We start from the raw sequence: 22314 nt of genomic DNA on the forward strand, positions 1-22314 counted from the left end.
GCCCCTGCGTGTCAGAAGTGACTGCTTACTTGTTCCCTTTGGGGGCCCAGTCCAGCAGATGCTCCCTGCCAGCCCAGTGCTCGCTAGCAGTGATAACGGACGTGCATATCAGCCAGCTGGAGTATTCCAAGTAAGAAGACTACACTTTCTTGGGTGCATACCTTCCCATGCTTCTCAGAGTGTTCTCCAGCTCGGGAATGTTTAGGGAAACCATTGATTTCCCAGCGATGTTAACCGTTAGATCATCTGGATGACTGCAAGGATGTGAACAGTGCTTAAGTAAGTCCACTAGGCTGCACACTTGTCTGCAGTACAGCTCTCCTGAGATGCACAGCAGAGTAAGCAGAGTGTGGCTCTGGGAGCAGCCTACCCCAGCCCCCAGTCTTAGCTTCTAACCCACTTGTCCACGTGGTAACTTTAAGACCCAAGACAGGACCACCGATTTCAGAGGCTACAAAGAGCGACTTTAAAATGAAGTACTACTACTACTGCTAATCAGATAGCAGTTTAAATCAGCATCACAATCCTTTGCTGCAGGACTGCGTTTTGCAGGATTTTGATTACTAAGTGTATTCCATTTCGAGTAATACATAACTAAACTGCAATAACTTTTTTTCAAGAGAACTATATCAAGATCACTAGACTGCAAGGGCAGATATCTGCAGAGCCAGTATCACTTGGACTGTTAACCTGACCTCTGAAACCTGGCTGCATCAGGAAGGTGCTTTGAACACACTGAGTAGGATAAAAATTTCCAGCCTACAACGGTAAGGTTTCACAGGGTTGCATATGAAAAATCCTCGCTGTCGTCAAACTTGTGGTGAAGCAGTACTTTTGTATTCTCCTCCATTCCTTTGCAAGGATTCATAAGCAAACAGCCCTTGGAAAAATACACCCATAAGGATTTCTGGCTGAAATCCATGGATCTTAATTTGTTTGCCTCGCTGGGTGATCAGACTTATCAAAACAGAGCATTTATGAACTCTTGTAATAGCAGGAAGGAAGAGAGCCACATTTCAGATCACAACCTGCCACTCTGCTCCAAGCATAGTTTTGGGGAGACGCTCTCCCAGCCAAGTTTATTTGTTCTAGTGAGGGCTAAGTCTCTCCCATGCGAAATTTCATTTTTCAATGAAAACCTACTCTGAGAGGAGCGCTGGTAGTGTATTTCTCGTGTGACTCATACACAGAAAACCAAAAGTCAATAGTCAAGAGTTTATTTGATGAAGGTTTTCTCCTAATTAAAAGGTCATTAAGGGAGACTGACTGTTACTCGACGCTAAACGAAGGTCCCCGGCAGGCGCTCCAGGCTGTGAGATGTGCAGGCCAGCACATTTTTCCAGAAACATGTTTCCTTCCTTGCGAACGCCCCCCTCCCCACCGCCCCGTTTCCAGCCTCTCCAGCGCTGATGAGCTAATAGCATTTTTCCTTTGCATACTTTGGCGTTGCCCCACGGCATACTTTGGCGCTGCCCCGCGGCCTGGCAGCCTCCGCGCGTCTGAGCGCGCCCAACGGCCTGCGCGCGCGCGGCGGCGCGGGGGGGCGGCGCGGGGGGGGGGGGGAGCCCAACGGCCCGCGGCGCCCGTTATTGCCCCCTCCGCCTCGGGCCGCCCCCGCGCGCGGCGGGCCTGGCCCGGCCGGTGCCGAGGGCCGGGGGCAGCCGTGGGGGAACCGTCAGGGCCGCACGTTTGCAGTCGCATTACGTGAACAAATAGCGGGGGAGCAGCCAGCCAGAAGGGCTTGTGTAACTTTGCAAATGTGCCAGAAAGTTTAAAGTCCCTCGTCTCTCCTCCTCCTCCTTCCCTCACTCCAGACACCAGCACGAGCCGGAGGAAGATGAGAGGCTGATTGTTTGCTCCGGCTCCTATTCGCATCCCCTCGCCTATAAATACCGGGGAGAAGAAAAGCCGATCTCGCCTCCCTCCCCTTCGCCGGGCTTCCCGTTGCTTCCCGGCGGCCCGCGGAGCCCCTCATGGCAGCGCCCGGGGGCAGCCCAGCCTGAGCCCCCTTTCCCGCCCCTTCCCCCTGCACGCGCGGCCGGCCCCCTCCCCCCGCGCAGGAAGGCGCCCCCCCCCTCCTCTTTCTCCCCCTTTTCGTCCTTTTTTCTCTGCCCCCCTCCCCCGCGGATACCGGGGAGGAAGAAGAAGAAGATGCATTTCGCGCCGCCGGGGCTCCTGCTCGCCCAGCTCCACGCGTGTATCTATTGGAGCTGCCTGCGGCCCGCCGGCTGCCAGCAGCCGCCGCCGCCGCGCCGCGACCCCCCGCCGCCGCCGCCCGCCGTCTGGAGGCAGCGGATCCAGTGGGAGAACAACGGGCAGGTGTACAGCCTGCTCAGCCTCGGCGCCGAGTACCAGCCGCCCCGGCGCAGGCAGGCGGCCGACGCGGCGGCCAGCCCCATCCTGCTGCTCCGAAACAACGGCACCTTGCCGCGCCGGGCCGCCGCCGCCGCCCGAGGAGCCGCCGCCGCGCAGCCCCAGGCCGCCGCCACCACCACCGCCGCCGCCGCCGGCCGCGGCTCCGGCGCTCGCCACTGGTTCCAGGCCGGCTACCAGCCGCCCAGCGGCAGCCGCGGCGCCGCCGCCTCGGCGCCGCGGGGCTCGGGGGCCGCCGCGGGCCGGAGCCCCTCCTCGGGGGCGTCGCGGCCCAGCGCTCCCACCGGCGGCCCCGGCAGCAACCGGAGCAGCGCCGGCGGCGGCAGCCCGCCGCCCCTCAGCAACTTCAGGCCCGGCCGGGAAGATGTCATGGTAGGCGACGACCCCTACAACCCCTACAAGTACACGGACGATAACCCCTATTACAACTACTACGACACCTACGAGAGGCCGCGCCAGGGCAGCAGGTACAGACCCGGCTACGGCACCGGCTACTTCCAGTATGGTAAGAGCCCCCCGCGCCCGCGCCCCTCCCGCCCGCTGCCCCGCGACGCGGCGGAGCCGGCGCCAGCGCCGCGCATACCGATGGGCTGCGTCAGGGGCCGCGCGGCGCGCCGCGGCCGCCACAGCCCCCGGCTGCCGCGGGAGCCCCCGGCTGCCCGGCCTGGCCCGGCCCTGCCGCCCGCGGCGCGCTGCGGGCTCCTGCTGGAGCTGCGGTGCTCGTGGGGCGGCTTTGGGGTAAAACCCGAGGCGTATGGGGCAGGGGTCCATGGCAGGACAGCGGCTCCCAGAGTGGGAGTGAAACCAAGTATGTGCAGACATGTCCCGGGTTGATCTTGCTGTTCTGTGGTTGGTTTGATGAACTGCAGGTCTCCCTGACTTAGTCCCGGATCCCTATTACATCCAGGCGTCCACATACGTCCAGAGGATGTCTATGTATAACTTGAGATGCGCAGCCGAGGAGAACTGCCTCGCAAGGTAGGCATTGCCTGGGCTCTTCCCTTTTTTGCTGGGGGCGCTTGTGTCTGCACGCACCCTGAAGTACCTGAAGATGCAGAGAAAGAACAGTGGAGAAAAGCGAGACTAGAGGGCCTGACAAAACACCCCAGTTTGTAACCCTTTCCTAAGTCTTTTCTTATATGCACGTTTTGCCATCTGTTTTGACAGAGTGTGCATACAAGAATAGATATGGCCATATTAGAGAGAAAAACTAAAGATGCTTTTAAGAAACTACACTTTTTAAGAAATTATACTGCACATCTCTATCACCAGGCTCATTGGAACACATCTGAATTAGGCAAAATGGCGGTCCCCAAAACCCCACTTGAATCTGGTCATTTTCATCTTCCCCCTCTATGCCTAACAAATCACATTCTGCTCTATTTTTTAAAAACATATTCTCAACCAGCACAAGTTACTATTAAAATTGTTTCTGGGCACATACACTAATTGTTTCTCGGCATATGCATCATAATGTCTCCTAAAGACTAAAATCTATCTGAAAAGTATTTTCAAAGCCTTTTAAGAGCTTGAAATAACAGCTTTGCTATCAAGTTAGGTCCTATCCACTTGGCAAAGAAGGATTTTTCCTGTTTTGTTTGGAATGAAATCAGCCATGGCTGTTTTAACCATTTTTACTTGTATGATACCTTATCATGCAAAACAGATTTGTTTATTTACCAGCATCATAAATTGATGTCAGATTGTTTCTAGGGTCATGCTCTTGTTAGTTTGCTTCAGCAAGAAAAAAGGGCATAAGAAATAGCATATTTTATGTTAACTTTAAAAACTATTTGAAATGTTCTTGTTGACTGAGATACCAATTGATTAAAATATTCTAATATTTAAAGGACTGTAGTTTATAGCTATGTAAAATAGGATAAGCCTGGGAAATGTTTTTTTATACTACAACAGAAACAAACAGTTTGTGGGTATGAGATCACACAATAAGTTATTTTGTTTTATAGCAACTAGTGGAATTGCTTTTTTGGTACCAGAGTAATTTTACAGCTAAGCAGCGGTTCTGCATAAGAGCTAGAGCCAAAGAGTCAGTGATCAAACTCCTGTTTACATTATTAGAAGCAGATCTGAATCTTACTCAATTCTTGGTCTGATACCAGGCACTTCTGAACACATCATGTGGAATTCTTGTGCGTCTTTAACATTTGAGATTAAAGGGTCTCCTTGGGCTACTTAAGAGATCTATCCTACCAGTTACTTCTGAAACAATATAAATTTTTAAAGTGTTTTTTTGCATATACTTATGCCTCTTTTTTGCATTACTATAGTTCAGCTTACCGAGCAGATGTTAGAGACTACGATAATCGCGTGCTCCTGAGATTCCCCCAAAGAGTGAAAAATCAAGGCACATCAGATTTCCTACCAAGCAGACCCCGATATTCATGGGAGTGGCACAGCTGTCACCAGTGAGTGAAATGCCCAGTATGGTACCTTCTAATTATTTTTTTCACTAGCAAATTGTCAATTATAATGTGACATGTTCTAGACCTGCAGTGAAGTGGGGGAAGAAGCAGGGAAACCTTAGGATTTTACTGGCTCATCCATTTTATGGTAGTGGTAATTACTCTTTATATAGCTACATACATCAAATGGATGATATGAAATTTATCTATAAACATAAGAGTCTAACAAGTAAAATTTTGTATAAATAGAAATCTCAAGTTGGTTTTGACAAAGGCACCATCTCCCTTTAATGGTATTTTATATAGATTACTATTCGGTTACATTTAAGTGGAACCAGTAAATAAAAATCCCAGTGTGTTAAAATTACTGTGTAGGCCCCAAAATGTATACTTACTAACTTGTTCCCTATAAAACATCATTTTAAACATGGAACCATACTTCTTGACCTACCTTTTGTGGGTTAGTCTTGACAAGCAACATTCTGATCAATATAGGAAAGAGAAGATATTGAGTTGATTGACCTCATTATCAATATCCATATCATATGATATTTCCACATAGCAATATTGCTCTTGAAAGGCAAAATTTCTGGAAACAAGGCAAGACAAACATAGGAGAACATTTGCAACATTTTGGGAGCAGGTAACACTGTAAACTTGTAGCATTTGTGAAACTTTGCATGTAAGAGTTTGCAGTTTAGCTCTAAGTTTAGCTATTTCATAGCAAGACCAATTGTAAAATATTAGAAAGCTTACCTTATTTCCAACTTACTGAAAATATTATCCTGATGTCACAGGTGCATAAGTGATCATTTAGCATCACTCTACTGTAGAAACAAATATGTAACATGGGCTTGGTCTAAAGCCTGCTGGAGTCAATGGAATATTTTCCCCTTCAAGCATCAGGGATTTTAAGTTTATAGGGTTGTAATCAAACTCAGATGAAAAATCGCCATCATTCAAACAAATCCTTTCAAAGAAAGGATGATATTACTAGCTTAAATCTTGTAAGGATCAGAGAGCTAAAACCAAATCAAACAAACAAAAAAGTCTCTACAAATGCTTTAGTTAACCCTCCCCCACCACCCTGCAAACTCTACCTGGTGCTTACAAAGATGATAGCAGATAAAATAGATGGAGAGAAATTGAAATTTTCTGTTTATAAAGCAAGCACTTTCTTACTCGGCCACTATAGCCCAGCTATAACTATCCAGATGTAAAGCATCTGTGATGCTAATTCAGTTCTTGGACAGAAAACACATTGCCAACAACAACAACAAAAAATCCATTTCTCATGCTCATTTCCATGACACTGAAACAAGCCCATTTGGAAATGAACTATAACTATCAATTAGTTTAGCCAGCCACCAGATTTCAGTGTTAGTCATCATCTTCAGTGGACCATTCTTAGTGATCTGGTCTTGTAAACTTGTGAGACTTACATGCTTCTCTTAAAAGAGTATGACTGAATTCTATTTAATTACATCTTTTTCATATACTTACTGGGCACATAGTGTTCATAATCGACAGTTGTCAAATGCTGCACAGACAAGGTACTGAGGTAGTACAAATTTACTCTTCCACTTGGAAAAAGTAAAATTTTAAGAGTAACAGCTGTTCAGCTTCACAGTAAAAGCTAGAACTTATTATGTATGAGAGCTAGAAAAGTACATCTCTCAGCCCAGGCTGAAAGTATATACACTTTTGAAGTAATGAGATCACATTAAGTACAGATTACAAAAAATAACATCACTATTCAGTTTCCATTAGTTCTTAATAGTAACAATAAGCTAAAGAGATCTGTAAGGTCAGTACACAGAGGCTGATTTCTTCATGCAGAATTTGTTTTCACTAATATTATGAATGTTATATGTATTGAGGACCATGGAAATAGGAAAATAACCAACAATAGCAAACTTCACTGGAATTTATAGCATGCAAGGTAAACATTCCTAGTCAAACTCTTCCCAAAGGCAAAGCTTAAGATATACAATTCAAATATGAATTACTTAATGCTATTGTTATTGTAAAAGAGAGAGATGGGGAAATTTTGAGAAAAGTATGCTATCACATAGTCTTTCCCTCAACAAATTAAAACCTGCTACTTTTTTTTTTTTTTATAGCAGACAGCATTTTTATAGTCCCTGAAAATTAGAATAATGAAAATAAAACTTAACTGAATGGTCTGTAAGAGGAAAATACACTAACACATCAGTTCTGCGTAATAAAGTTTGGCCAGATCTGTTGGAAGGTGAAACAGATAGGAACATAACAAAATGACATTGCTAACATTTGATCCATCCTTAATAATGTATCCATGGTCTCACAGACATTATCACAGCATGGATGAATTCAGCCACTATGACTTGCTGGATGCAAGCTCACATAGAAAAGTTGCTGAAGGACACAAAGCAAGTTTCTGTCTGGAAGATACCTCCTGTGATTATGGCTATTACAGACGATATGCATGTACTGCACATACGCAGGTAAGAGGTGGTTCAGAGATAAACAAGTTTCTTTTTCCCTTTGAGTTTAGTCTCAGGTATCTTTCTATACCAATGCAGGCTAAATCATCTGCTGCCCTAAATGGCTCTGAATTTCTCCATCACAAAGGCCAGGGTAACAACTTGGAGGATTATGATCAACCCAGGGACTGCTAAATGTGGGCATCTTAGGACTCTCAATCTGGAGTCACTGCTAGCTGACCTAAACACACCACAGGTTCTTGCTGTTTATAGTTATAGGACTAGACAAGCAAGCTAAAGGGAGCTCTAGACTGAGTAAAGAAGTGGTTTTGGTCATCTACCTCCTCAAGCTGCTTGTTGATGCCCTTAGCTGTTCCCAGAGTTCATAGCTAGTATTCTCTCCCTCTCAGAGCATGAGGCTGCAAGGTGCTGAATTCCCTTAATACCTAGAGCTACTGGGTGGCAGTCCAATGCAGGAAATCTGTAGCGCTGTTGCATGCATGTATAGAAGGCCATTAAAGAGAACAGGGGCCATGTGAACATCATTATTAGTCATATACAAATGAACAGCAAGATGTTAGGGCTTATTAAAGGAATAGATAAAAACTGGAATGTGTCATTATGATACCATACAAACTTGTGATAGAATTTCGCCCTGAATATTACATACGGTTCTGGTCACTACATCTCAAAAAGGTTACAGTAACACCCCCCACCCCAGAGAACAAGGATGATTAGGAAGGTGGTATGGCTACCACACTAGGAGATTTCATAGAAAATGATAATTTCATTTGGAAAAATAGGGAAATAATACCAAATCTTGAATGGTCTTGGATGGCAAAAGGAAATTGCTGAAAATTTACTATTTCTTACAGTACAAGAATTTAACAGTATCCAAAAGAATATCATATAATAGCTTTAAAACAGAGGAGTGCTTTTGTCATACACAAGTAAAGTGTTAAACTTGCCACAGGATGTTGCAGAGACCAAAAATATATACATGGGTTCCAATTTAGAGTAATAGAGGCCATTAAATGCAATAATCTGAAGGCATTCTCTCTCTCAGAAACTATTAAATGCCTGATGGAAGGAATTTGCCTGGGTAAAAGACATTACACATCCCATTTCTTATGTTCTTTTTCCTCAAGCATTTGCTACTGACCGCTGTCAGGGACACGACATTGACTTGATGGACCTGTGGTCTAACTCAGTATAGCCATACTTATACATAAATTTGTATCCCTTATTCCGCAGTTTTTAATCTAGTAGGTAGTTATTTTATCGCAGAGAAATGCCAGCTATGCTCCATTGGCTGACATGTCCACACTTGAATTTTAAATATAATGAATGATCTACAATGCTTTGAAGAGGTTTTAAAAATATCTTTTCTCCCTTGTGTAGACTATGACATCTAACTAAACAACATACATATTTTACAGCTGGAGTATGTGTGTCACTAGAATCACAGCTGTGTCAGCATTTCCACTGGAAGCCCATATTTCAGGGGTTTGTAATTGGACTGTAAAGCTTTCCTCCAGCCTCAGACTTGGCACATATAAGAGAGTCTGAGCTGATCACCAGCTGGGTCAGGAGGGAATTCCTGCAGGACTTTGTTTTGTGCACTCTGTGTGTTATCAGAACATACTGGCTTTGCCTAAAGCCAGCTATATCAGACATGGTTTAAGGAGACCAGATTTGAACCACTGGTACACTTGTGTATGGAATTGGTTTTAATGTTCCTAACAGCAAGGAAGTTTTCAGAAAAGATATATCTGGAAGAAAAGCTACATTTTAAGTTCTCTCAGGATTCTTGTATCATTTCTTGAAGCTTTTCAAAGTCTGTATTTGCCTGAACAGAACCCCTATGAAACTAAATGTGAAATTAGCTCTTGAATTTCACAATTTTCCTTTTCAAAGAAAGCACTTCAGCAGAGTACATCTAGGGCAAAAAGTTGCATTACTCCTAAGGATAATGACAGGTTCCAACACTGGTGATCAAGTTCATACTAAAGAACCACCAAAGCTATTTACTGGAGATTTGCAGAGATTTAGGTCCTGCCTTTGCTCAGATTCTGTTTTACTTTGGAAAGATCCCCTCACCTTTTGTAAATAAGAGCAGGTTATACTATCAACAATATTTGCATAAAAAGGGTACTATACCCTAAATGATAATAAAATACAGAAAATTAAGTTTTATAGAAGCTTAGCAGTAAACAGATTTTTAAATATCTAGTTCTTTTTGTGTTGGAAAATGATTTTTTTTTTTTATTTTCCATGAAGAAGCATCTTTTGACCTGGGATAATTTTGACTCTTTTTTTTATTTGGGCAGGTGGGATAGCATCAAAACTCAGTCTTAGAAAACCACAAAATGCTTTCACGGTATAGCTCAGTCTCTTCTGCTCCCATTCCTACTGCTTGGGATACCCGGCCAAATAACCATTCCTGCACTGCACTATACTAGTCACACAACTAGACTGACTGGATGGTCTCCCACTCACCAGAAGTCTAGTTTAGAGGAGAGTAGAAACTAGACACACCTAAACACTTCTCAGAGTGCTGCAAGAGCTTTTCAGAATAAAGTATTTCTAAAGTATTTTTTGACTCTAAACAGCAAATAAATACAGATATCTCACAGATATACAGCTAACAATAGTATAGCTGTTTTTTATGTAGCAGTAATAAAGTGGTGTCTCTAAAAATGTTATGTCAGAGTTAGGTATTCCAGTTGAGATATCCAAATAAAATGCCAAGAAAAACAGCCTTATTCCCTCAGGTAATTTTTCTTAGTGAAATACTGTGATGGTTAAGTGTATTTCAGTGTTATTAACTTCTGGAATGTTACTATCCCTAAAAATTCTTTGATATCTATCTAACTTCATTTTTAAGGGACTGAGCCCTGGCTGCTATGACACTTACAATGCTGATATAGATTGCCAGTGGATTGATATTACAGATGTAAAACCTGGAAATTACATTCTGAAGGTAATGGTTTGGGGGTTTTTTGGCGGGGGGGGGGGGGAGAAGATTGGGTATTTTTTTTTTAATTTTATTTTTTTAAGAAGCAATCATACCTTTTGAAGTGTTTTGGTATGTTATCAACTCAAATTTAGAAATAAACACCACTATGCCTTCTCTCCTCAAGGTCAGTGTAAACCCCAGCTATTTGGTACCTGAGTCTGATTACTCCAACAATATAGTACGCTGCGATATACGCTATACTGGCCACCATGCATATGCCTCTGGCTGTACAATTTCACCGTAAGTACATTCCTTTTTCTTTGCTACTGTTTTATATTCATAATACTAAGACTGACAAACAGATTTATAAAGCTTAGAGATTGAAAAATAACTTCCACTATGAATTCTAGTGATACTGGTTTCTTTACTATATCATTTTGTGAGTTGAAGGATCTAGTGTATTAATTAGAAATACAGATGGTACTTTTCAAAGGTCTGTTTATGGCAGGAAGGATGGGAACAGTTACTTTGCTGATAATTGCATAGCTTTCAAATCCTTACCTCTGGTAATTAAACTATTTCTGTAAGTCTAACACTGAATTTTTGAAATTATTTAGGCTTGAAAAATGATCATAAGTTTCCAGAGTTTATCCTTCAGTCAGTGCAGGACTCTTACCAAAAGTCTTTGCTGGAAAATTTTGCTCTTGCAATCTTGCTATCAGAATATATAGCACTTTCAAAACTGCTGCTGCTGTCTGAGCTCCCAGATTTTACCTCTGGCTCAAGTCTTCTTTGTATTTGTCCTGAAACCTTCCTGTGCTCTTTCAATATCCATTTATAGAATCCACACAGAACTGTTAAGCAGACAGTGACAGGGTTCTTAAAACATTTCATAAGAACCCACACATATATGTTACTTTGCTGCTTCTGCCACAGCAGCCATCCTTCCTGGAACAGTTCTTCCAGATACACTCCATTTACAGTTTCCCCTTAGCTCTTCAAATGTTTAAACAATGACACAGCTGTGCCTGTCTGTCTCTTTTTCTCTCCAAAAGGGCAAATTTACATTAAATAAGTGTTCATACTCTCAGCCTACTGTAGTTCAGTAGCTGTGAAGCACACATGCAAAAAAGCAAGTCATTTGTAACACAGAGGTAAGCAGTTCCCAGGATAATATATAATTACTCATACAAAATATTTATTAAATTGTTTCATCTGAATGGCACAACAAATGATACATTGTGTACAGATCCCTGTATGATATATTCTAGAGCCGTGAATGAAGAGTAAAATGAATGAATTGTAGAGCTGCTGCTATAACAGCATTAAACAATTATACTGCATTAATGAGAACATCGCTTACTTAGCCTTTAAGGTGTTCATTCCTCACTTTGTATTAGGATACCAGTGATTAAATGAGGCTAAAATGAGAAACATTTTTTCACTCCTGGGTTGAGAACTGTATTTATAATCACACTTAGGTCATAAATGCAACAAGTTAAATGGCTTCAGCATAATCCTCTACTTGTTCTCAGTTTATGTTGGTTGTGCTTGTAGGAAACAAAGACAGCGACAGTGTTCTGCAGGTCCTGAGCACTCATTTTTGGCAGACCTGTGAGAAGTAGCTTTTAAAGCATTTCTCTAACAGGACAGGACTGACTTAGCTGGTACTTCCATGAACACCTATTCACTCATATTCAGGTTGAAGAGAAATCTTATGCTTCATTCCTTTAACTTACAGCCTCCCCATTTTACCTCTATAAATGTAACCAAATATATTTGTGCAGGTGGGAAGACACAAAATTCCTTTTATCTTTTGTTAAGCTGCATCTTCAAGTTGAAAAGGGACAGTTAACAAGTGTTTTTATTTTGTATTTATCTGGTCATGTCGATAACTTTTTTTTTTTTAAACAGATATTAAGAAAGATGCAAGAAAATGGATGAGCAGTGCCAAGTGTTTTGAACTGAAGTATCATTATGTAAACTTCAATAGGATGTAAACACTATAGAAGCAAAACTACAGAACATACATGCATACACCCACGTACCTTATGTGATTTTGAAGCACTTCAGCTGCTTCTCAACAAAACCTGTAACTGGATTTTAAGCATTTGAATTGGCATTCCTTTTTAAACTATTGAAATGTGTGGAACTGGTGATTCATGCACAGATTTTTTTTTATTTTGAAAATCTGACTCATTCATAGAAACATGAGCATTTCTTAACTCCTGAAAATTTGGAGTTCGGGTGACAATAGACTTCAGTCAGAATATTACTGCTGAATGAGTTGAACATATTCTAAAAAGGTAGCAAAACTTCATGTAAAATGCATTAAGTAAAACATGATAGGAAGTATAATGCCAACTATCTCAGAAAATACCAGAATGAAAATTTGAGAGTAATGCTACAATGCCATTAAAATAAAACTCACTAGGACACATTGATATGAATGAGAAAAGTATGTTCAGTTTTCAAGGGATATTAAAATATAGCAGAGAAATAGATATCTATTAGTTATACCCCTATGAGAAAAGTTATGTTTACATTTTTAATACATTAGAAGTTTTACTTTTTCTTTTTTTTTTTCCTCAAATCAAACACAGATGGGTTTTTGAAAGAAGCCTTTTTATCTTTGGCAACCAAATTAAAGAACTGATCCACCTTTTTATGTTGGACAGATTTTTCAAGGTGGGGCTTTTTTTTAAAAAGATTTCTGCACACATAATGGCAATTAAAATAAATACCTGTCAAGAAGAAATGGGGCTCTTAGAAGAGACGAAGAAGAGTCCCTGATGTAGTCATCTCTGGAAAAGCAACCAACTTGAACAGGTTAACCATTAAAATAATGCAGGCAACTAACTCAGGTGGCACCACAAACAGATCAGAATCTCTAACATGAAATTTTTATTGTGAAAAAGCCTACTACCTGCTTCCCCTTTAAGTACTGTACTTGACTTTTAAAATGCATATCTGAGCATTCAAACAATGAAGTGGAAAATATACTATATATAGAGGGAGAACAAAAGTAAGTATATTTAACATATCCTACCTAGGCTGTTCAGGAACCAAATACAACATTCTTAAGGGGAAAAACCTCAGCCCAAATTACTTACTGGTGCTGGATATACCACCCCACCCCATCCCACCCCCCCATTCCCCAAATTATTTTGCTTTTGCAGTGCACCCTGCTGTAAGCTAAAATAGCTGTGATTTTGTTCTTAAACTGTGAAATAACATATCACAAGAAGATCTGGTGTTTTTTTTCAGAAGATTACAGATCATTTAAAATGAAGGATTTACTTTTGAAACAAAGTGGCTTACAAATAATTGATTGATATTGGTTATGTTTAATTGGCAGTTCAAAACACCAAATTAAACAAAGCTCCAATTTAGGGGTTTTTTTTTTAATGTGCTATTGATTATAGTTGATTGATATATTGATTATATGATGAAAAAATCTGAGGAATATGGAGAGGCTTTGTTATCACTTCTGAGAATACTTTAGGCAATATTTGTCTAAAGTATTTTATGCAATAGAACCCTACAAGTTTAATTTGTTTAATTCAACATCTTTGAAGGATCAGCTTGTTCTTTACAATGTGTATTTAAGTTTATTTCATGATTATTAAATACTTCCATCTCAGTTATAACAATGCTACAAACTTGCACAACTAGAAAGTATACCTAAAGAAACAGAATCTAAGAACCAGCAACCCAGTGCTTACTACCCAAGGGCAGATGTGGGTACAGAATGGATACAGTTTATACCTGCAGGTCCCCTCTTGTTTGTTCAGAGATCCATTTTAGTAACCAACTATCAGTATGGGCACCTAACAGGAGTGATATTTGAAAACTGGATTAGAAACCAATTTATTATATGCAGCTGCAAAATGAGGGTTTGTTATGAGTTCAGACTTCTGAAATCTCAGCCCAAAGGCTTTTTAAGATGAAAAGGTTTGAGGGATGAAAGTGCATTTTCAGTTGTCACCCTTCTAGAAACTTCGGTCAAAGTTGCCATGAAAGTCCTGGCGGCAGCTTGGGCAACAGACCCAGAAATTACTGTAGCGCAAACCAGGCTGTGAGCACAGACTGCTTCCTGGTGAGAGCTCACACACATGCTCACCTTGTGCCTGACAGCAAGCATGGGGTAAGAGAACACTAACTGGCCACAGAGCAGCCAGCAGAAATTGAATTTCCGCTACAGCTTACAAGGCAGTAACCTGTTCATGTGCCTATACTTCAACTGCCCACAGAACTCCACTGAAGTCTGTAAGGATCAGAGGAGCACAAGCAGCTGCGTAGGTGGAGTAAGCTGTAATATCGGACTTAGTCCTTCCAATGGGAACAGCCTGATTTGAGAGTGTTGGACACCAGTAGCTTTAGAAAACTGCTGAGGCACAGTACATGGGAATAAGATGAACTGCATTACTGGGGGAGCTCTGTTCTAGGTGAGTGACATCTACTGCCTGTCAATGCATTGGCATTTGTGGGATGTTGTAGCTACAAAGATGTTCTTTTCCTTAGCAAGATACTGTACAAATTTCGAAAGGTGTGTTAAGCAACATGACACCAATGTACAAAATAGCACAAAATTGCTTAAGGTAACATGGACCATCTATTTAAGAGATAAAAACCAGGGGTTTTAGAATTAAAAATGCAGAAATGTGTCTTTAACTTCCCCTACTGAGCTACAGTAAATGCAGGAAAAGTCAGAGTTGATTATATAGCACATGAGGAAGCATTTCTAAATAACAGAGTGCCAACCAGTATTTTCAATAATTTGGCTCTGAAGTTTTGACCCAGACACCTTAACTTACTTTTTTCATACTGAAATCATATTTAAGAGATTACTTGCATTTTTGTTGAAAAACTTTTATCAAAACTGTTTTGATAAAAGTTTTTGGTTTTTTTTTTTTTTTTTTAATAAAGAAAATGCTATTTTGAAATCCTTTTTTACCAGGCATAGGGCTTGTTCCTATTGTCTATGAAAGGGATCTTGCCATTTGGTCTAAGTGGGAGCAGTATCAGACTTGCATTTTGTGAACATTCCAGTACAAAATTGCTGTCTTACAGTCTAATTTCCTTTGAAAGGCCAAACTGCTAAAAATGTGCGTGAAGCAATTACCTCCCACATTTCAGATCTTTTGATAAAAAATGCACATAAGGAATATTCTGAACACCAGACTTATTACAGAAGGGCTTTGTTATATTTTTTTAAATCCTGAAATACATTTGATATTTGCATATTTCTAGACAAAAGTGTAACAAAAATGACAGATTGGTCACCAGTTGAACCAACATATTGTGTAGATGATGTTTTTATGTTAGTAAAAGCCTGTTCATTTTCTGTCTGCTCCAGAGTTTACTATGCAGCATTGAAGGGGTGCAAACACCAAGGGTACCCTCTTCGTCATTCATACATGGTTTATATTGTACTTATTCAAACCAGCAGGGCAAATTTCATAAATGAGACATTGAAAGGTGGTTTATCCTGTGTCTCACATTTATGCCAATATGGCATTTTCATATTCTCCAAATTCTAGAAGGTGCTGAAATATTTTAACTTGAATTAAAACTGAAGACTATGCTATTGAGAGGTTTCTATTATGCAACTAAATGCTACAGATACAGTGAAATGCCACTTGTTTTTTGCAACTTTTTGAAAGGTTTTCATTATTTCCTTCACTTTTCTTCCAAGAGTCTTAATTTCAAAAACTTTGCATCTTTATCTGAAGAGCTCTTATTTATAATATTCAGACACTAGCTTTGTATTCTTCATTGCACTTTCATATTCTTGTGTTACATGCCCGTATTATGGTTGCAAGTTTATGTGAAAATGACTTGAATAAAATGTTTCAAGTGTTCAAATTGTCAAAGTATTGTATTTATTGTAGGACTTTATAAGAAGCCAGATCCATGTCTCAATGAAAAAACCTCAAAGTTGTGTGTGTATATCTGTACAGAAATGGGAAAGATGGTCATTTGACAAGTATTAATTGAAAGGTGGGTCTCAGAGTAAGAAATGTCCAGTAGTTTGCCTTAGCCAAAGTCTGTTGACTTGAGTTAGACTGTATTGGAAATCAGCACAAATGCAGGATGTTTGTTTAATAATTGTGTTTAAGTGCCAAAAGGGCAGGAATTCAGTTATAAGAGAAGCCTCTGTTTTTCTTAAACTTAGTTTCCCATATTTTTGCTAAACCTTTGTCTCAAAAGGTCTTTGTCTAAAATAAAACACTTATTGACATATGCAAGAAAAAGGAATATCAAGTGCTTGCACGTAAGTGATTGTAAACACCACATTCTCGGAAAATAGATATTAGAACAACAGTACAGAGCAGGTTCAGTTTAGGTAATTAGGCAGAAGACTTTTCAGTGTTTTTGTGAAAGTATCAGCCATTTCATGCAAAATAGTAGTAAAAATTGCTCTTCAACATGATGTTATTAAAATCCAGCCTTGGTAGAGATTTCATAGTATCCATGATGGCAAATACCAAGAAAAACAAACAAGTCTCTCTCTTTTTATATGAAGCATTTCTGCTTTTCTTCCTTTAACAAGAGCTTTTGGGGAAATGTTTTCTAACAGGAAAACTGTGGTTTAAAAGCAGTCCTTATTCAGAAAGGAAAGCATGAACCAAATGGCTGACTCTCTCTTGGATTTTTCTTCTCGTCTTTACACACGAGATACTTCATTAAGCTAATTTTTGATGTCTTACCTGTCTTCACAGTTACTATCAAACACAGTGCTATAGACATGAGTTACTTTTAGCACATTAAAAAAAACAACAACAGAGGGAATGAAAGACAGATTTGTCTGCTAGCTAAACTGGCCCCCTGTTTGTGGGGCCATGTGATTAATACGGCTCACAGTATTTATTATTCTGTAATTCTGACTTGGTCTCGGGAAAAAAATTTCATACCAACTTAGAAACAAAAAAGAAAGTAAAAAGTTGCAATGGATGATAAGTTTCCCCTCAACTAAGGCTTAACAGTGAAGGCATAATAGAATGACTGGTGGTTCATCTGGATACATACCATGTTGTTAAAGATTACCTTACCAAATTTGTCTTTGTAGAAACAGGCACTTAGAAACCAATTTCAGAATTTCTGCTCCAAAAACATTACTCTCATGGAAATGAAGTTTAAGCTATGTTAGAAAGTCTGTGTAATTTAGACAATTGCTTAACACATTTAACAGTTCCTCCATAAACAGTTTATCCTTCGTGATTTACACTTTCTGAATACAAATCAGTATTTTGCTGCCTTCTCCAATCTGTACGCTCCATTGATTAAATAGACTGAAGCGTGAAGTATTTCTGTTCCCTTCACTGAGGGATTAAGACAGAAGAACATAGTTAAAAACACTGAAATGTTCCTTTAAGTAGCAGATTTTCAAACATTTCGGAAATATTGACTATAGCGCTCCTACCTTCAGATAATACTTTTTTGTCATTGTGCTACTTATCTTTCAAAATTAATAAAACAAACGCAGAATTATTTCAGATTTAAGCAATACTGTGATGATGTTTCTATAATTTAACAAAATTATTCCAATATATTCTAGAGCTAGGAGCTTCAAACTAATTTAAAAAATTAAGTGCTAGTCCTAGAGCTCAAAGCTCACTCTGAATGGGAATCCACATAAATAGAACAATGCAGTCAAAACAATTAATATATGTGTATACAATTAATGCAGAAACTATATTCTAATTTATTGAAAAGCAAGTAATCCCCTAGTTTCCAAACATCCACTGTCTGGGTCTCATTCTGGAGCTTGTGTTCACATCAAATCACTTGCCTCATATCACAAAATTAGGTAGCATCATTCTACAATTAGAAAGTAGCCCAACACTTTCACTTAAGAAAGAATGACTGTAACTGAGATTTAACTCAATTAATTCTCCTTATTTAACCCATCCATAAACCTGCCTGATGAAAGAAATAATTCAGCCCATTTGGAAATCTTCAGCTTCAGGATAACAATAGCATAACTGTCTTCTTTTAAAAGAAACTTACAACATTTAAACTAATACTGACTCTTCTAAAAGATGCTGAAAAATCTGAGATTGTTTTATCAATAAGGTTAAGGTGAAAATACCGCATATCTGAAAGCAGTCTAGCAGTATCTCACAATATGTACCCAGACTGAGAACATTTCCTCTATGGTACAGTACTGAACTGGAAAGTAGGCTAGAACTTGTGAAGAGTTGTTAATCTAATAATCACAGAAGGAAATAACTTTCCATATCACTATAAAAATAAACTGATATTACTTTGAGAGGTCTCTGTCAAAACAATGTTAGAGATATGTTACATTAAAGTGAGGTATATACTGAAAATGTTATGTTATCATAATGAAAAGAATTTTCTGAACTTTATCAGAAACTCCAGATAAATTCACTAGGTTTATCAGTTCACAAAAATTGCTCAGTTGCACATATAAAATATTATCAAGTCTCGACCATCACTACTCATTTCTTTATTGCTTAGCACATTAATGCTGTGATCCAGGTGAGTCACCAAAAAAAAAAAAGCTTAAAAGCAGTAATAACCAATTAAAATATGAAGCAATGCCAGTAGCCCAATCTCTCTCATTCCATATCCAAAATATTTTATCAATCTTTTTTAGAAGAAGTGTTTTTAAGGGGGAGAGGGGGGAGAGATGTTTTGATAAGTCAAGCTTCCTCCAGGAAGAATTCTATGGCCAGAAACTTACTCAAATGCCAAGATAAACTAATGGCCTTAGATGTCTAAGCACATACAAAAAGGCAGCTGAGAATATAAGTTCCTTAATTTTTACTGATGTAGTTGTAAACAGTCTTTTTGAACTACATGCAATCTTTAACTTCTTGGTCTTTAATATGAGTCAGTTCTTAAAATATGGAACTCATCTACTCAGAGAAAGATTAGCTGTCCATGAAGAAATGTTTTATAACTGATGACAACTAACAAAAGAAATGTTTTTTGCCTTTTATTGGAACCAGAGAAGCTGCATATCAAACATTTGTTTGGACTTTCATTCGGCTAAGTTTTTTTTTTTTTTTTTTTTTTTTTTTTTTTTTTTTTATGCTAGGGACTAGTAATGGGGTCTGGAAAACTTAAGAGTATTTTGTATACATCTAGTAAATGGATGGCTTTTTCTACAAAATATGATCCTTTCCCATGGAAAACCACAACAAACATATTTCCATGTTTTATTTTGATGCTTCTGCTCAAGTCTTACTTTAGATCTGGCCTAGAATTTAATGTTATTCCCTACAGTACAGTACAAACAACAACAAAAAAGGACACCCTGAAAAATGAAAGGTCATTTGAAATTCAGATTCCTCTGAGTAGCAATCCAATTCAGGGAGATACTACTACATTTTATCCATATACTGACATTTGCTTTGGATACAGAAGAGAAAACCAGAAGGAGGAGTAAAGACATGCCTAGATAATAATAAATAAAATGAGCAACTAGAACAAGTTAGCCTTTAGGAACTTAACAGAAAGATAGGCAGATATCCATGGGATGCATAAACAAAGACACAAAGCATACATGAGAGAGCGAGAGAGAGGCGGCCAAGGCTGCCCTGACTTATCTCCCCAACCAGTTGTTCTTTGCTCATCAATAAGGCCCCAACAGAGCGTCTCCCCTCACTGGCTCCTTGATCACCTTCACCAGAAAGTTATCATCAATGCTCTCCAAAAACCTCCTGGATTGCTTGCATCCTGCTTTGTTGCCCGGGTTCAAACACAGCAGTTCCAAGAGTGCATCTGCAATAATAAACTTAATTACTCAGACTGAACATTTGTGGAAACAAAGAGAAACACAAAGCCCACAGCTATGCTCTATTTCCAAAAGGAGAGCCATGTTAAACAGAACAATCTCCTCGAAACAAGTTGACTGTTAAATTCTTGCAGATGGCATGGAAATATTTCAGGATGTCGTACTGGGGGCATGGGCACTGAATAATCCTGTTTTAACAATACAGATCTGAGAAAAAGCAGAAGAAAACTGCCATGACTAAGTAATAACATTAGGGAGATTAAAGAGAGCATCTTTGAAAAAGCTGAAGATGCATCAGAAGAAGGAAAATAAGAACAAACTACAGCAAAATAAAAATACAGTAAGACAAGCCAGAAGGAGTCTGCCTCCTATCAAAACCATTAATAAATCTTTTTCAAAACACATCAGCAATGATGCTTGCCAGTGTCTGTAGGACTGTGGCATTTGAGGAAAACTTGAAGCAGAAAGCCATAGCAGAAAAACTTATAATTTGCTCTGTAGTAGCTGGGAAAAAAATTGAGGGGGTTCCCCACAGTGGAAATAGAAGTTATAGAGGTTACAGAACAAACAAAAAAAAATGGACAGAAGCAAGTCACAGAGGTCAGATGATACTCACTCAATTCTAAAGGAAGTCACGGTTAAAACAGCAGAGTTACTGACCGTGCTACCGTTCATCTTAAAATCACACTGGCACCGAATGGTTGGAAGGCAGCAGATTTTTTGAAATTGCCAGTTTTCAATAAAGTCTTGAAGAGATGATTCAGGCAACTATACCCTTGTAAGTCTAAGTCTTGTATGTCTGAGACAAATTAGTAGAAGGAGGAAGAGAATTAGGAACACACAAGATTAGAAGAGTCAACATAGCTTTTACAAAGGGAAATCATGCCTTAAAAGCCTACTGGAATTCCTTGAAGGGGTTCATAAGCATGGAAATCTAGATGACACCATTCAGCTGGATTTTCAAAAGTCTTCTGACAAGTTCCCTCGGCACAGGCTCTCAAGGAAACTCAATAGCCACAAAATAAATGAGAAGGTTCCTGCATGGATAAATAATTGGCTGTGAAGTAGAACATGAAAGATGGGACTAATTGCTCAACTTCCAAAGTGGAAGGAGGTCACCAGTGACTCCACCACGACCTACCCTGTTTAGTGTATTTATAAATGACTTAAAAGAGCAACAAACTTTCAATCAACATTTTGCAAATGATAGAAACTTATTCAAGGTAGTGACTGAGACCAAGTGATCAGGTATTAGAATGGTAAATAAATGTTATGTAGATAAATTTAAAGTGCTACAGTAATAACAATTCTATCTTCACGTATAATAGGCTACAAACCCACCATCAGTTATCAGCACAATACATGAAGGTTGTAACTGCATAAGAATGTCAGTCCAGTGCTCAGACACAATAAGATAAAGCAATTTCAGTATTAGAAATTACTGAGAAAGGAATAAAGAACACATCAGAAAACAGTACTATGACGCTGTATAAACTGCGGGGCCTATCTGCATCTTGGGCAGTGTGTGCAACTGTCTCCTCTGGCCTCCCATTTCAAAAAGGGCTTGTAAGAACTGAAGTTTTTTTCTGGCAAGATCAGCAAGGACAATCTCCTGTATGAAACTGTTTCTCTAAGAGAATCAATTAAGTAAATAAGGGTCTTCAGTCAGCAGAAGAATTGACACAATGGTGATATAACAGACATCCCTAAGCCCCAAGCAGCATACAGGGTGAGTAAGAATCTGTTGTTCACTGTTTCCTTCAAATGCAGAAGCCAGGGACATTTAATAAACCTAGGTCTCTACAACATGCTATAAGAATTGCACAGTACATTATCTTACACCCATAGCAGTTATTTATCAAGTTTCTGGATTCATTTGGTGTAAGATTCTGAAAGACAATTATATTAAATAAATCACACAGTTGAAGATTAATTACCAGCTCAGAACTTTTGTTTCTATTAACCACTAGCAAAAGCCTCTGAAGAAAAGTTACAGTGAAGATTCTCATATCTCAACTTACTCCAAAACTGAGAAATGCCACTTAAGCCAGCCAAATGTTCCTGAGTGTGCAAGAGATCTTTGTTTCCAGCATTAAGAAATAACCAAATCATTTTGACTACCAAAGGTAGTCATAACACTACCTTTTCATATACATTCTATTTTCTTAAATATCAACATGAGGAATAAGAAAGATGACTTCCAATTATGCAACAAGTGCAAGACACACGTATTGGAGCACTCAGACATTTTCCAGAACAGGAATATTCAAGACAATTTCAGTTCTTCAAACTGGCAGCATAATCAAAGAAAGACAGAGATCACAA

General features: G+C 39.6%; 2 protein-coding genes across 7 annotated transcripts in view; one reads left to right on the forward strand and one right to left on the reverse strand.

Annotated features, from left to right (window-relative positions):
* LOC135323547 (uncharacterized) overlaps positions 1–3244 on the reverse strand; it is a 31261-nt gene extending 28017 nt beyond the window's left edge. For 4 of the 6 annotated variants that reach the window (XM_064501648.1, XM_064501647.1, XM_064501646.1 and 1 more), the window contains exon 1: positions 2957–3244. In XM_064501648.1, the coding sequence (XP_064357718.1) occupies positions 2957–3195 (239 nt within the window). In that variant the 5' untranslated portion in view covers positions 3196–3244. Of the gene's footprint in view, positions 1–29; positions 1554–2956 lie in introns of those variants that run through there. The other 2 variants (XR_010386027.1, XM_064501649.1) reach the window with 2 other exon arrangements.
* LOC135324759 (protein-lysine 6-oxidase-like) lies at positions 1435–16088 on the forward strand. The gene is made up of 7 exons (XM_064501644.1): positions 1435–2878; positions 3243–3351; positions 4662–4799; positions 7126–7282; positions 10149–10244; positions 10405–10520; positions 12135–16088. The coding sequence occupies exons 1-7, from the start codon at positions 2152–2154 to the stop codon at positions 12139–12141; spliced, it is 1350 nt and encodes a 449-aa protein (XP_064357714.1). The 5' UTR covers positions 1435–2151; the 3' UTR covers positions 12142–16088.
* The last annotated feature ends 6226 nt before the right edge of the window (positions 16089–22314 follow it).

Source organism: Dromaius novaehollandiae, chromosome Z, assembly GCF_036370855.1.
Source record: "Dromaius novaehollandiae isolate bDroNov1 chromosome Z, bDroNov1.hap1, whole genome shotgun sequence".
Taxonomy (NCBI): Eukaryota; Metazoa; Chordata; class Aves; order Casuariiformes; family Dromaiidae; genus Dromaius; species Dromaius novaehollandiae.